The sequence below is a fragment of the Peromyscus maniculatus genome, chromosome 15, assembly GCF_049852395.1.
Source record: "Peromyscus maniculatus bairdii isolate BWxNUB_F1_BW_parent chromosome 15, HU_Pman_BW_mat_3.1, whole genome shotgun sequence".
NCBI lineage: Eukaryota > Metazoa > Chordata > Mammalia > Rodentia > Cricetidae > Peromyscus > Peromyscus maniculatus.
Genome location: NC_134866.1, coordinates 28,117,938 through 28,133,288, shown reverse-complemented (window position 1 = coordinate 28,133,288; position 15,351 = coordinate 28,117,938). Strand labels below are relative to the sequence as shown.

At 41.9% G+C, this 15,351-nt stretch overlaps 1 protein-coding gene across 1 annotated transcript in view; it reads left to right on the top strand.

Annotated features, from left to right (window-relative positions):
- The window catches only part of Slc45a2 (solute carrier family 45 member 2), a 28,776-nt gene extending 15,092 nt beyond the window's left edge, over positions 1-13,684 (top strand). The window contains exons 4-7 of the mRNA XM_006996773.3: positions 5,007-5,150; positions 5,789-5,912; positions 9,179-9,390; positions 13,082-13,684. Of these exons, the coding sequence (XP_006996835.1) occupies positions 5,007-5,150; positions 5,789-5,912; positions 9,179-9,390; positions 13,082-13,306 (705 nt within the window). The 3' untranslated portion in view covers positions 13,307-13,684. The remainder of the gene's footprint in view (positions 1-5,006; positions 5,151-5,788; positions 5,913-9,178; positions 9,391-13,081) is intronic.
- The last annotated feature ends 1,667 nt before the right edge of the window (positions 13,685-15,351 follow it).

Sequence of the window (15,351 nt, the reverse complement as noted above, 5' to 3'; positions counted from 1 at the left end):
TCAATGAGCCATGAGCCTTTGGAATGAGAATTTTGTACCCCAGTGGTTCTCTTGCCTCTTACTCCTTTCTTACTCCTTTCAAAGCATCAAACCAGGGAAGGTGATGCCAACTATAAGAGGTTAGAACGTATGTGAGCTCTCCAGCCACACCCTGGCCACAGATAACAGTCTCTTATATAAAAGTTACAATCTATAGCTTTGTTCCTCCAAAGGACAATGTTGTTGAGTTGATGACTAGATTAGACAAACAAAACTTGCATAACATGACTTGGTTGGGCAAAATGTTCATTAGTTTCAACTTAAACAACAACAACAACAAAACCAACACCAATAGCAAAAAAAAAAAAAAATCCTCAACTGCATAGCAGAGAAATGGATCAAGATTCAGAAGAAATGGTCAGATCAGAGAAGAGATTAGAATCGTGTTGACCAATATAGAAGCCACTAACTCCATCCAACTACTTAAATGACAATTAATTAAAATGAAATGGAATCAAGTCTTCATTTCATTAGTTGCATTAGCCATATTTTGAAAGCTCAAAGCCACATGGGACCAGTACTGCTGTGCAAGGCATAGCAAGTGTAGAACTTCTCCATTGTTAAAAAAGACAAGTTGGACAACATTGATGCAATAACAGCATTATTCCATCAGCTGCCCTTAGATATCCATTTCTTGGGGCTATAGTACAATGGCTCCACTCATTAGCACAGACATTGAAATCTTGGACCTGGCTGACCTGCATTATTCATTGACAAATAACTGACAGGGTGGCTTGAGAATGGCCTAAAGATTTAGAGCATGTGTCAGCTTCTGGCACTACTGCCTTTTTAGATGTATGACCTTGGACATTTCCATTTCTGTAAAATGGAAAAGTAAATGTATCTACCAGCAAGGGTATTGTGCAGTTCACATGGGGTAATTCTGTGTAAGTCACTCAGGATGGTTCCCACTAGATAGTAAGGTGGTACCTTTAGGCATTGTTCTAATGAATCTGTGAGAATGCTGAGTGCTCTAAGCACAATCAAAGACATAAAAACAGCCCAATGAGTCACAGCTCTCCTTGAGATCAGATCTCCTGTTGGCTTAGCCTATTTGCCAGATAGAAAGGTGTTTATTAGACTTGACATTAAGGATATAAGCATATTGTTTATAATTATTATTCATTTAACAAATTGCTTTGGATACTGAGTATGTGCACAGCACTGTATTCAGAGACTATTCCATTGACTAATGTCCAGACCCTGTGCTAAGGAATTTATAAACCAGTCCCTGTGCCTGGGAAATTACAAATGAGCACGAGCCATTTATACCATCACAATATGGCACCAAGTGGAAGATGCTATAAAAGCAATGTATCCATTCAGATTTTCTAAATAGCAGGTGTTTGGGCAGAATTACATATTCAAGAGATTCTCAGGGGTAATGTCACATGAAAGACAAAGGGAAGAAGAAGAAGAAGTGGGAAGTGCCATCTTCCTATCAAGATAAAAGCCAAACACCTGTGACAGGGAAGAGATGTGGGCAGATCAGGATGCTTCTCACAGGTGCTGCAGTTCTTAGGTTTTTGTTTTTGTTTTTCAGCCAAACCGGCCCCAGGTAAGTCCCAAGTCTTAGGGGAAGAGGCTGGCACTAGAATCTCACATCTTGCTTAGCCGTTGTCAAGAATGGGTGGTAAATCTACAGAGAGACAGCACTTAGACTGTCACTCATCCATGTGTTCAGCAGCCCGGGATCCAAATGGCACATGGCTAGGATGGCCATGACTCTCATAGCAAGTCCAATTGATTTCCCAAAAGGCAGAGACTGTTCTTCAGTGAACAGAGCAAGGCTTCATGGGTGAAAAAAATAAAATCTTCCTAGAGTGGTGCTTGCTTTGAATGATGGTCAGGATTTGAAGTGGAGATTTGGGAAGAATGCTCCTGGTAGAGAAAGGAGGAACAGCAAAGCCATAGAGTTAAAACAAAATTAAAAAACCAAAAATCCCCTCAGTGTGTATGGAGGAAGGAAAGTGGTAAAAATTCCACATTGGCCACTCTTAGATAACAGACTTTCAGTCAAATCCATAAAATGAGAGCCAAGGGTGGGACTTACTGGTAGAGCATGTATATAGTTTTGCAGGGCTCTGGAGTTGGTCCCCAGCTCCACAAAATAAATTTAAAAAGATGTTGATGGGCATTGGTGATAAACAGATCAATTTGCCAAAAGATAAACTTTATAAATGTACATCAGCAGTAACATCCCATCAAAAATCAGTCTCCCATTCCTGTGTGCCAAAATAGTTGGTCTTCCCAACATTTTCGTTTTCCCCCTCAGAGACTGTTTTTGTGTGTCTTCCTCCTGAAGACTCTGAATCTTGTTCACTTGCTAATCTGTCACTTTCCATTCACTGGCTGGTGATGGTATAGAGTCTGTGCAATGACTCCGGGGGTCCAGAGCCATTGAAAGGGCTTTTCTCGGGGAATCGATGAGTCAGGGGTAAGATGCCAGCTAGCTTTTTCATTCTGTGTTAAAATACTGAATATTTATATTTCCAGCTTTTACGGAAATGCTAAGCTCCATTTGAAGGTTCACATTTATTTTTGGAAGAAAGGAGAAATTAGGTTAACAATGGAGCAGGCTGAAAATTATGTGGAAGGCAGAAAGATACATTAATATTTGGAGTGAGGCAGAATGCATGCTTGCCAGAGTGATTTTCCCAGTTGTGTGTTTTTGGGGAAAGGAGAGACAAAATGAAGAGAAAGTGCTTAGTTTAAAGCATGAAAATCAGCAACCATTCCCTAGACAACATCTACCCTCCCTATGAATAAAAACAAGTCATTCTACACAGTTGTTAAAGTAACCTATTTTAGGTATTACATTCTGCATACAGAATACTGTTATTTTTCCCAAATACAAGAGAGTGCTTATTTTGATACTAATTATTACAGAGTACTGTTATTTTTCCTAAATATAAGAGAGTGCTTTTTTTGTTACTAATTAAGTATAAGATTAGTATAGACACTGTCAGTGGGTTAAATACTGCAAGATGAATTGAATTAGCTGGGTGTTATGGTGCATGTCTGTAATCCCAGAATTTAGGAGGTGAAGTTAAGCTGACCAGGGGTTCAAGGTTATTCTCTCACCCCCAGGGAGGCGGCAAATTCAAGGCCATCCCGAGCTACATGAGATCCTGTCTCAAAACACAAAACGGAAACAAGAATGATGAAAATTGAAAGTATCAACTATATGATGAGCCTGAAATTATTAAATCTAATATCTTCAATAAAGAATTTTTTAAAAAGTATCAGCTAAGTTTAAGAGCTATAAAAACAGGGGGCTGGAGAGATGACTCAGCACTGCCTACTCTTCCAGAGGACCCAGGTTCAATTCCCAGCACCCATGTAGCAGCTCACAACTGTAACTCCAGTTCTAGGGAATTTGACACACCCTCACGTAGACATACATGCAGGCAGAACACCAATACACATAAAATAAAAAGTAACTTTTTTAAAAAAAGGATTATAAAACAGAGCAAAGACAAGAAAGAAGTCTCACATGCAGAAAATAACATGCAGTAAAAATACCAGGGATGTAACATTTAATATAACAGAGTGAGGGGCTATCTCATCATAAGTTTATTCTTTCCTCACACTTACAATCATATAAAGAAGCATATTCCATAATAAAGTACTATATGGCAATAGATGATAAAAGGAGTTATAAAACAATACATTACTATAATGAAAATAGACAATCTCAGGAGACCGTCTGATAACTCTACTCAGTTGTGTCAATTTTAGCTCCCTCAAGCTTACTGAAACTAAATAACAGTAACAATAATAATAATAATAATAAATTATAGCCCCTACTGTTAAAGCATAAATCTAAAGTAAGGAATCTGGGGCATGAGTATTCATCTTCTATACGTGTGTGTGTGTGTGTGTGTGTGTGTGTGTGTGTGTGTGTGTGTGTGTGTGTGTGTTTACACTGTTCACATTTTAACTCAACACAAACCTCACCCATCATTGGCAAGAGTCAGAGCAGTGACCTGAGAGCAGGAACCTATCTAGTCAAAGGCAGAGAGCTGATCAGCTCTCTGTGTTAGTTTCCTAAAACACCACTACAGATGTAGCAGCTTAAAACAACAGTCATCCATCATCTCACAGTTTAGAAGGTCAGAAGTGTTGGGGGGCTCCTGTGGGTTCTCTGCTCAGGGTCCTACATCCCTGCAATCATGACCTCAATAGTGCTGTGTTCTCATCTGGAGGTTCAACTGGATAAAAACTATCTTCAAGCTCGTTCAGGTCATTGGCAGAATCCACTTCCTTGAGGTGTAAGAGTAAGGTCCCTGTTTTGTTGTGGATTATTGGCCAGGAGCTGCCCTAACCTTGAAGGACTACTTCCAGCTCCTTTCCATGTGGCTCTTTCTGTTTTCCACCCTAATGCTTCAAGTGGCTCTGAATTCTGCCTCTGTTCCCAGCTGGAAAAAAAAAACCCCTCTTCTTCCTAAGGGCTTGTGTGACTCAACTAGTATTAACCAGGCAACTATTCTGTTAATTCCCTCAAGGTCCACTAGCTAGTAACTCTAATTGTATTTTCCAGATCCATTTTTACATGTAACAAAACATAATCGTGTGTACCATCAAGACAAGAGATCATGAACTCCACCTTGAATTAGCCTACCATGCTCTAAGAACAATAATTACCCAAGGGATTGTTTACACTCATGGGCTTTGTCTTCCTGCAGAATACCATTTAAAGACAGCGTTAGTTGTCTCTTACATCTTGAACTGAGTATAGTTCCATTCCAAAACTCTCTACTCTTAGGTTATGAAAGTTATTTATGGGCCTGGAACTGCTAAGTAGTCACTCATTTTTAACAGCACATTATCAATAAGTTTGTCCTGTTGGAAGCCTACATGTGATGTCATGTGATAGACAAGTGACAGAGATGTAGCATGGCTGTTGCTTTGACTCCTGCTGCTGGCTGGGCACCTACACTGAAGATCCATGCTTTTTTTTCCAGAGTCAGAGGGCAATGTCGATGAGGTCACTTCTAAGGGCCTTAGTGAACATGCCTCTCCATTATCGCTGCCTTTGCATCAGCCACCTCATTGGATGGACTGCCTTCCTGTCAAACATGCTCTTCTTCACAGATTTCATGGGGCAGGTAATGAATGAATGCATTGTGCTCACACACTCATTGGGAGCTTCGTCTGCTGGCCTTTGGAATAGGTATAACAAAGAATACCTTCAGGGAACTGGTTTATAGATATGTTCTAGAAGTAGGCTGCTACATCCTGTAAAACTAAATACTCTAAGATCTACCACTATGTGATCAAATACAACAAATAGACAAGAGCAGATAGGATCTTCAGAGCTCATGTGAAGCTTTGTAAAAGAGGGATGTGGCATGATCCTGGCCTTGAAGGGTGACTCAGGGTTTCAGGGATAAAACAGGGAAAGAAAGAATTCTAAGTGGGAATAGGAATGGTGTGGACAGAGGTGAGTTGGAAGTCTGTTAGCTGTACTAGAGAATGGTACTAAGTCAGATGGGGCTAGGTATTAGGATGAGAGGAAGGACCATTAAAGATCATCCCAGAGAAGTGTTATTTATATTTAATGCACAGATAGATATACTTCATAAAGGTCCTTGAAGGAGGCATAATTGATGAATGGAGTGACCTGGTGATGTCTGATTGAATTCTATGCACCAGGAAGGGCCCCTTCCCCCAGGGGTTGAGAAGTATGAGAAGAGCTGCCTACCACACTGCACTAGTTATTCAACCACTGGAACCTCTCTTTCAGATTGTCTACCACGGGGATCCCTATGGTGCACACAATTCCACGGAGTTTCTTATCTATGAAAGAGGAGTTGAGGTTGGATGTTGGGGCTTATGTATCAACTCTCTGTTTTCTTCACTTTATTCCTGTAAGTATTCTTTTCCTAAGAGAGTCTTCAAAAGGCTGGCAGGGGGACCCAGATCTTATACTTCAAAGTCTATTTGCTTCTCTTTAAGATATTTGAGTCTTGATAATGTTTAGGAAATCAGGATAAACTATTCTTTCAGAAATGATCATATGAAAGTGTCATTTTTTTTTTCTTTTGGTTTTTTCGAGACAGGGTTTCTCTGTGTAGCTTTGCGCCTTTCCTGGGACTCACTTGGTAGCCCAGGCTGGCCTCGAACTCACAGAGATCCGCCTGGCTCTGCCTCCCGAGTGCTGGGATTAAAGGCGTGCGCCACCACCGCCCGGCTGAAAGTGTCATTTTTTCATGGTCAGTTTTTCATTTCCCTTGAACTGTACTTGTAATCATTGGTTTTCTGGGAAATATTTTTTTAGAAAATAAACGGGAATTTTGTGAGTAAGACGGTGAGATATTGGACAGATGAGACATGAATTCCAGCAGCTCCATGCTCTGTTGGAGCAAGACCGCTAGTGATTTCAAAGCAATTTATAGATTTCATAGATGATTCAGAGAACTTGTAGATGATGCCTAAATTCCTCCTCTAGCTACCTTAAATTGTACTTCCCTTGTGATATTATTCAAGTTTTCCTCCTGCTTCTCAACCCACCCTTGGCAGAAGCTATCATTTTCTTCACCTCAGAGTCTATTGTTGCTCCCTGTTCTCAATTCATCACATAGCATCAGGTGAAGATTCAGCATCTCCAGCTACATAGAGCTCCACAGGGCAACCTGCATGCCTGGGTGGAGAATGGTGATAGAGAACCAAACTTGTTTTCATCTCCATCTTCACAGCCAAGAAACAGCCTTCTAGCAGTTACTACAATAACTGAGCACTGAGATATAGCTGATCTTCCTACCTTATACTAGTATTCATGCCTAATATTCAACTCAATAATTTCTTCCTACTGTAAAGACAGTACTGTTGAGGATGTGGCCATCTGTGGGTATCACAGGCAGGAGAGGCAAGGAAGTTTTGTCCCTGGGATGTATTGGCTTCTCTTCATGAATAAAGCACTTTAAACCAGACTTTCATCTTTTATGCTATTGTTATAGATGTGTTCAAATATCTCTGTATCTTTCTTTGCCTCTCTTTGGCTTGCTGACACAGCTAGCAAAGACCTATGCGTTGATGATATCTTTTGAACACTGAGACACCTTAGACTAAATTTTCTACATGAATATAAATCATTCATAATAATCCAAACAGGCTTGTCAAGGATTATTGTGAAATTGACCTAGCTTTGTGTTGCTTCCATTCTCAAGCCTTAGCAACAGCACTCCAGACATGGAATACATTTGATAGAGGAAGTAATGTTGTCTGCTTGTCATTTCTACAGCCTGTCTTCCCTCCAGTGACCCGAGACAGTGTTTTGTTTTGTAATTGATTCAAATATAATACTGATTTTGTTTCTTGTCCGTGAAGTATAAGTCCAATAATAATTCCAGCAGCTAGTCAACATTTCATTCTTAATAGGCACATTTCAAGCATCTAGTTGATGTGGTCTTACAGAATTTTCCCAAGTTTCAGCCCTGAGAAAATTCCTCCCAGAATCCTGGGGAAGATGCTACGTCAGGCGTGGGGTATCTGAGGGAAAGGAATCTACATACACTGCACTCTTTTGTGTGTTTACTTTATTCCTTTATGACAAAACTCTATCTACACAGCTTCAGTTCCGACTTTTTTTTTGTCTCCTCACAGCCCTGGTAATAACTAAGTCCTTATACTTTTGGTCTCATCTTCGTCTTCTATTACTTCGTCCTCCATCTATCCTTCCTAGCTCCTTATCCCTGGCCTTGATAAACTCTACAAGAGATCTGCCTTACCCTCTACAGAATCTCTGTCTTCCTCTCTTTTCTCTGGCCATGCAGTTCTGTGTCTGCCTCTGGAATTCTGCTCCAGTCTTTGCTGTACCTGCTTATGCAAAAACCTCCTTTGCTCTCAATCTCTCTGCCATGCCCAGCCTGAAGGAAAGGGATGGCCTGAGCTTCATTTGCACAAGAAACAAAGCTATGCGTCTGCAGCCTACTTGTCTCCTAGGCTTAGGCAGGGAGTTAGTTACCTAGAGGTTCAGCAGGTTTGAGAAGCTGAACTGTTTGCCAAATGGTCTAGTAGCATATGGGCCCACAAGAAATTCATAGCAAGGTGCGGCTGAATATTAAACCTGTATAACACCAAATATTCCATGATAAATGGCTTCCCATTTGATGGTCACTTGGTTGGTCAAAGTATAGCTTTAACACACAGCTGGATCTCTATAATATATTCTTATGACCCGCAAGAGTGGTCTAATAGATTAAAGTAGAGGAATGATAACTCTGCCTCTATAGTTATTATATTTATTTGTATGTGCAAAGTGTATGCTAAGAGAGGAACCAAGTGCATGGTCAGCTATCTTCAGCCCACCCTGCAGTTGGTAAAATGCCAATAGCCACATTAACTAGATATCTTTTATGTGTCCTTTAGTGGCCTGGGTGATATTTTATAGATTTCACCTCATTTGATTCTGACTAACAACCTCCACTACAAAGAACTGCATTTTACTTCCTTCCTTTTTTTTTTTTTTTGATGAGAAAGCTGAGATGGTGAGCAATGAAGTGACTTGTCTCTGTCAAGGAGCCAGCCATGGAAAACTAGGAATCCCTTCACAGCCTTTGTATGATTGACAAGACAGGGAAAATGTCTGCAGAGAACCTCACCTCTTTCTTACCTGTACAGACTGCCTTCAGATTGGGGCTAAGAAACTAAGAATGATTTGGCTCATTCTGCAAAACCTGGTTGTTTTAATATCTGCAACCTGACTTTGGGTGGTGCAGTCAGGGTAAGCATACACTGTCCATTGGGTCCTCTTGGGCCAGACTTCTCTCATCAGAATGAACAAGACTATTTCTCTGTATCTTTCATCCTCTGAGTCCCATCACCAAAGTTTGGTTTTTGTCTCTTCTTTTTACATTCTTTTGATATTTGGCTGGCTGCTAAAAGTACCTGGTTTTCCTCCATGGACAATAAAATCAGCAAGGCAATTTTATGCTGTCTTTTATGCATAGGATTTAAAACTGATCCCCACATCCAGCTGTTTCTTGAACACAGATAAGGAAGTGTTTTGTTCCTGATTCAGTATCAAAGGAAGTCATCTAAAAAGTGCATCTTCAAAAGAAAGGATTATCTGAAATTATTAGGTATTGTGAGGCACCTGCCAGCTGTAATTTTTCCCCCTTTATTCTCTCTACAGACTTTCAGAAAGCGTTGGTTTCCTACATTGGATTAAAGGGCCTTTATTTCATGGGATATTTGCTCTTTGGCCTGGGAACAGGATTCATAGGACTCTTCCCAAATGTCTACTCTACCCTGGTCCTCTGTTCTATGTTTGGTGTGATGTCCAGCACATTGTACACTGTGCCCTTTAACCTCATTGCTGAGTACCACCGTGAGGAGGAGAAGGAGGTGGGTAACTAAGGAAATTTACCCTAAGGGTTGGGGAAGGGAGGAATTTGGCAGAAGAGTTTGTATATAATTATCACCATGCAGATATGACTACCAGCCTAGGTGAGTTCTTCCCTCCTCCTCCTTGCTGTGAACCCTGGTGCACCTTTTGAGTTTTAGGACAATGATAGTGACTCCCAATTATCTGATTAAAGAATGTAGTCGTAGTGATGCTGAGAAACCAGTCCACAATCGGACCGAGGCAAAGAAATGGAACCAAACCCTTCTGCAACCACCCTACAGGCCTTCCCGGTTCACATCAGCATTTCTAGATACTCATAATGATGCCTCCCCTGTTCCAAGCACTGCAGAGGAGCACATTGGCATGTCTTGGGGTTGTGGGCTGGAGCTGTGACTTGATTCTTACCATACTTCCTGGAGAGGTGCTGTCCACCGATGGCTTGGAATTCAGACTATAACGTAGGACCTTAAACAGTCCTCCTGATTGTATTCAAGGAGTGTAGTAAAGAAATGGCTGCTCCATCATTAAGGGGTTTCTTATTGTGGATCAGAAAGAGGAAATATCCAGAGGCATTTGAAAGAGTTTAGACCAGAGAGTAGGAGAAAGGCAGAGAATAGCAGAGTGAAAATGGGGAGAGTGGAAGGACAGCTGGAAGGAGGGAAGCCTGTGAGCTGGGCAGGCCTAGGGGATTGGGATAGAGGCAGGTGTGTGTGTGTGTGTGTGTGTGTGTGTGTGTGTGTGTGTGTAGGGCCAGGATGGGGGCTTTGAAATGTGTAAGGGGTACTTTAGAATAAAGACTGTAGGAGCCCAGGGGCTGGCATGGGCTTAGGTATGTAACCACAGGTATATGTTAATGGAGAGCCATATGTCCCTTCTGCCAGAGACAAGGGAAATGATTCCTTTTGGCAGAGTGGGAACTCATTTCACAAGTTCCTGAGAGTTGCTGGCTTTTATCCAACCAGAAATCCTTCTATTATTGTCCAGCTCGAGTTGGGCCTAGACTGCCATTTCTGGACGTATGTACTTGGGAAATTAGAGTTTCCTTTGGACCTGACAATGAGAAGTCTGGGTAGTTCTGCTCTAGAATTGCTGTATCTTCTAATAAAAGCACACCACGTTTCTCTATGCAAACTGACTTTTGCTGCCTTAAATGGAGCAATGATGAAAAATCTAAAGTGAGAACCATGAGTTCATCTCACCCTGAAACCATAAAAACACCAAGAGTCAGTGTGACACTGAGTACACATCAGTATGACATCATTTCAATCATTTCAGCATTCATTTACATCATTTGATTTGGTGCGTGCAGCCAGGCAGAGCGGCACCAGGAGTTAAGACTTTCCGAGCAAGCATGGCCACTGTCCTTATCCCCTAGTAAAAGCTGCAGTGCATTGTAGGGTAAGGGCCACTGTTTAAAAGACAGTCACCAGAAAAGCCTCCCCGTTTGGAAAAAGTTACTGGCACCCAAATGTATAAACTGACAACATGACCGTTCCACGATATGGTTAAGGGGAAGGTTTTTACTGTAGACATGAGGGAGCAGTCAGAGGCATCTGGAAGAGTCCAGAGCAGAGAGAGAAATTAGGAAATGGAGCATGGCCTGCAGATTGGACATGGCCATGAGAGAAGCAAGAGCAGAGTGGAAAGAGAGAGAGAGAGGAAGAGTGTGGGAGAGGAGAGAAAGGGGGAGGGGGAGGGGGGAGACAGAAAGTCAGAGAGAGAGAGAGAGAGAGAGAGAGAGAGAGAGAGAGAGAGAGAGAGAGCAACTGGAAGAGATAGCAGGGTTATAAGGAGAATGAATAGTTGGCAGGAGGGAAGTCCATGAGCTGGAGGAGTTTAGGGTAGGGGAGAGGTGAGAAGAGCTAGCATGTTAGCATGAACTCTGAAATGTGTAACATACACCTGAGGGAGCCTGGAGGCCAGCATGCATTTTGGTATGCCAATAGCCACTAAAAAGATCCATTCTTCCATTCTGCCAGTGATAAGGGAAATGACTCCTTTTGGTAGAGGGGATTCAGGTTCACAAGTTACTGAGCAATGCTGGCTTTTGTCTAACTACCAGAATTTGGGGGGAAATGGAGTTTTCTTTGTATCCAACTCAAGGCAAAGAAAAAAATAGCAAACATGCTTTGGAGTCACAGAAAACTAGATTGAAATTTTGTCCCCTTTGAAGCTGTGTGACACGGACCATATTTTTCACTTAGTCATTAAGTAGCACTTAATTAATTAATTAATTAATGTTGGTTTTTTTGAGACAGGGTTTCTTTGTGTAGCTTTGTGCCTTTCCTGGATCTTGTTCTGTTGACCAGGCTGGCCTCGGAACTCACAAAGATCCGCCTGCCTCTGCCTCCCGAGTGCTGGGATTAAAGGCGTGAGCCACCACTGCCTGGCTTAAGTAGTACTTAAAATGAGCTCACTTTTACAAGAGGTTGTAGTCTCACAAGGTCCAATAATCACATTATATAAAAGTGTTCTTGTGAAGTCTCTCCCTCAAAAAAAAAATAATAATAATTTTTTGTCTGTACCACCAGCCCACACATGCTACATTACCACTCTTGCTCAAGTTCTTAAAGTTTATCTTTACAATACTTTTAAATGAAAGTCAAGCAAACATGAATATGTTTTCCCATTTCCCCATTTTTCTTGAAAAGATAATATTCATTTTTCTCTACCAAGGCTTATTTTACTTGAGTAGAGGGAATGATCATTCAGACACCAGATATCTTTATCAGTCAAGAGAGATTAATAACATTCACCACATAAAGCAGATGGGAAAGTAAACATGAACATATAGATACTGTGCTCAGCATAGTACCTGCTTAATACCTCACAGGACTCCAAAAATGACAGCTAGAGATAATGACAGCAACACCTGCACCTAGTGTGCTAGAGATGATAAGAAGAACATCTGCACCTAATGTGCTGATAACAAAATAAGGTCCTAACTGCAAAACAGCCTTGCACAAGGCCTTGCATGTAAGAGACACCAAATGGTAATTTGAACCAATTGGGGCCAAATATCAAATATCTACCAGGTGTTAACGTATTAAACAAATAACCATGCTGTGAGGCGGGGGGGGGGGGGGGGGGGGGGGGGTTGAAACTTGCTCTTCCTATGTTTAAAAGTAATTTAGCATTCTTTTGAAACGGCTTGCCTTTTTAACACCAAGGAAGACAAAAAGATTGGAATTGATGCCTTGTTGAGTTGCTGCAACATTGTATTTATTTACTTCTTACAAAGAGAGTCCTGACCATATTAATGTTTAAGCCATGTGCTCATTAAAGTTGGAGGAAAAGGCTTCCTGGCATATAAGGACGACAGCATCAGTGGAGTTCCCTGGAGTCCCTCAATTAGGAATTAGCAAACTGTGGCCTGCTGGTCCAAGGCAGCCTGCTGTTTGTTTTCAGACAGTTTATAAGATAAGAATCCCTTTTAAGTTTTTAAAAGATTGAAATAAATTCAAAGAAGGATGCTGTTTTGTGATGCATAAAATTGGCGCGGAACCTAATAAGGTTGTATCGGAGTGCAATTTGTTCTTACGTGAAATCTTTCTTGATTTGTGAGATCAGAGTCAGTGACAACCAAGATCCCACAAAGCCCAAAGGGCTCTTCTCAGAAAAGAGCTGACCCCTGACCCTGTGTGGCAGTGCCTTGGTAGATCAATTGCTCTTCCTGTGTTTCTCTTGCAGAAGCGGCAGGAAGCCCCTGGAGCTCCTGAGAGCAGTGGCAGAGGCAAAGGCGTGGACTGTGCTGCCCTCACCTGCATGGTGCAGCTAGCTCAGATCCTGGTTGGTGGGGGCCTGGGCTTCCTGGTCAACATGGCTGGGAGTGTCATCGTGGTGGTGATGACAGCCTCTGCCGTGGCACTGATAGGCTGCTGCTTTGTGGCCCTCTTCGTTCGATATGTCGATTAGGTTTATAAAGAGACACGGACCCCCAAACCTCAGACGAATGAGACCATGGCAAGAAACCAGTCTTTGCTCAGGCTCTCTGGCTTGGGGAACTGTATGTCCCCCACTTTGTAATCTCACCGTGCATGCACACGTGGGAGAAGGGGAGTGTGGTAGCATTGCCAGCCCCTCTGTATCTCCCTTAGCATCTGCCCCTCGGTGCAGGCAGAGGAAGGTCAGCTTCTCCTTCTCCAGGGGCATTTCAGGGCTTGATAACATCTGAGGAGCAAATCGAGCCTACTTGTGATGCTGATAATGTAATTTTTTAAGAAAGCAGTCCATCTATCATTGGGAAATCGCATATTTCATCAAATTCAAAAATACTTAAAATATTGCCGATCATTTTATGGTGTTGATTTATTCAAATGTAATTTGCTCATAATTAATTCCTGTTAATGTATGGCATTCTTAACGAATCTGCTTTGAATGTCTCATTCTCATTCTGAGAGCTGTGCAACTTAAGAGTGTTCGTTTAATTCATTGATGTGGTAAAAATATTTTTCTTGAGTCTGTACCTTCATTTTATCCTCTGGAATCGACACTTTCAAGAAGCAATTCCTGGGTTCCTCCTATGATATTCCGTCCCACCCCCAACTAAACACTTTTTCTCTAGCCAAACCCCTCAGTGGGCTCCCATGTGGGGAATTTTTAGCAGCCCGAAGAGACTGCATCGATACCATGCTGAGAGACCACATCATTTGATAGGAAAACTAATCATGAACTTTAGAGCCTGGCTAGTTTTGATCCTTTCTTTGGTACTCAGTGGCAACATACTTAACAACATATGCTCATGTATGCATTCGGTGTAATGAATTCCATTCTCAGAGCATTGTGACAGTGGGTACATAACACTTGTGGAGGGCTTCCTTTCCATCATTGCAAACGTTTAGACTTTGTTGATACAGCCATTGACAATGGGTGCTATGGCTTGTCTTCACATTTAGATGAGGGAACTGAGGCCAAAGGCCATTAGGGAGCTCATCTGAAGCCACACATTTCATAATGGCAGAGGTGGACTTTGAATCCAGGGCTTTGTCTCTACTGCTTCCTGTTGAGAGCAAGCACAGACAGGTGGCTGGCATGGGATCCGTGCTTAATGAATGCCGTGGTCATTGCTGGCAAAGCCTCACCACCAGCCCTTCCCCTTAGGTTTCCTGCAGCCTTTGTTAAGTATCATCTGTACAACTCCAAATGTGCCTGACCCGTGCAGAAAGGACTCTTTGGATCCTTGGTTTTTCCAGATTTGGGCTTTGTTCCCAGACTACCTGAGTGTATTATTGTTTCATTTATCAATCTACATGCTACCTTGCTCTCCTTTTCCCCACATGGGTGCTATTCATCTGCTGCCCCTCAATCAGGGCTCCCTACATTCTATTGTTACATTAATTCACAGATGAAATCGTCTTCTTAGGGAGCATACATAAAGTCATCCCAACTGTTCTTGACTTTATCCCAACCACCATGACCTATGTTGGAGAACTGATTATTTGACAGACTAGAAATGTGACCCTGGAAAGCACCTGCTCTGAACTCTGCAGCATGAGACAGTGATGAGCAGCTTCTAAGAGGTCCTGTGTCAGTTCCCAGCATGACAAAAAGGAGCAGGTCAAGTCACCTCTCTTGCTCTTCCTACTTATGCTCGTCTCTATACCTGGAGAATTCCATGTCATTCTTAAGCATAATTTAAGGACCTTTTTTGGTCTTTGAAGATGTGGGAATGGATGAATGGGCCAGCTGGGTATATGTCCTTCATCTGAGGGCCATCCTACTTTGGCCTGAAAGAAGTCAAGCAGAGCCACCACTGATCAGTCACAGGGCTTTTATTACAAGTGACCAAACATCAATGGATCATGGCTTATGAAAAAAGTTAACACAAGAAGCAATAAATGTTACTATATCAATGTACAATGTTGATTTTACAACATTTGATAGAGTACTGAGCTGGGGTAAGGGCCTAGAGCAATCTCTCTGTGTGTTCCTGTCTTGTCTCTATCTATCTCGGTCTGTTG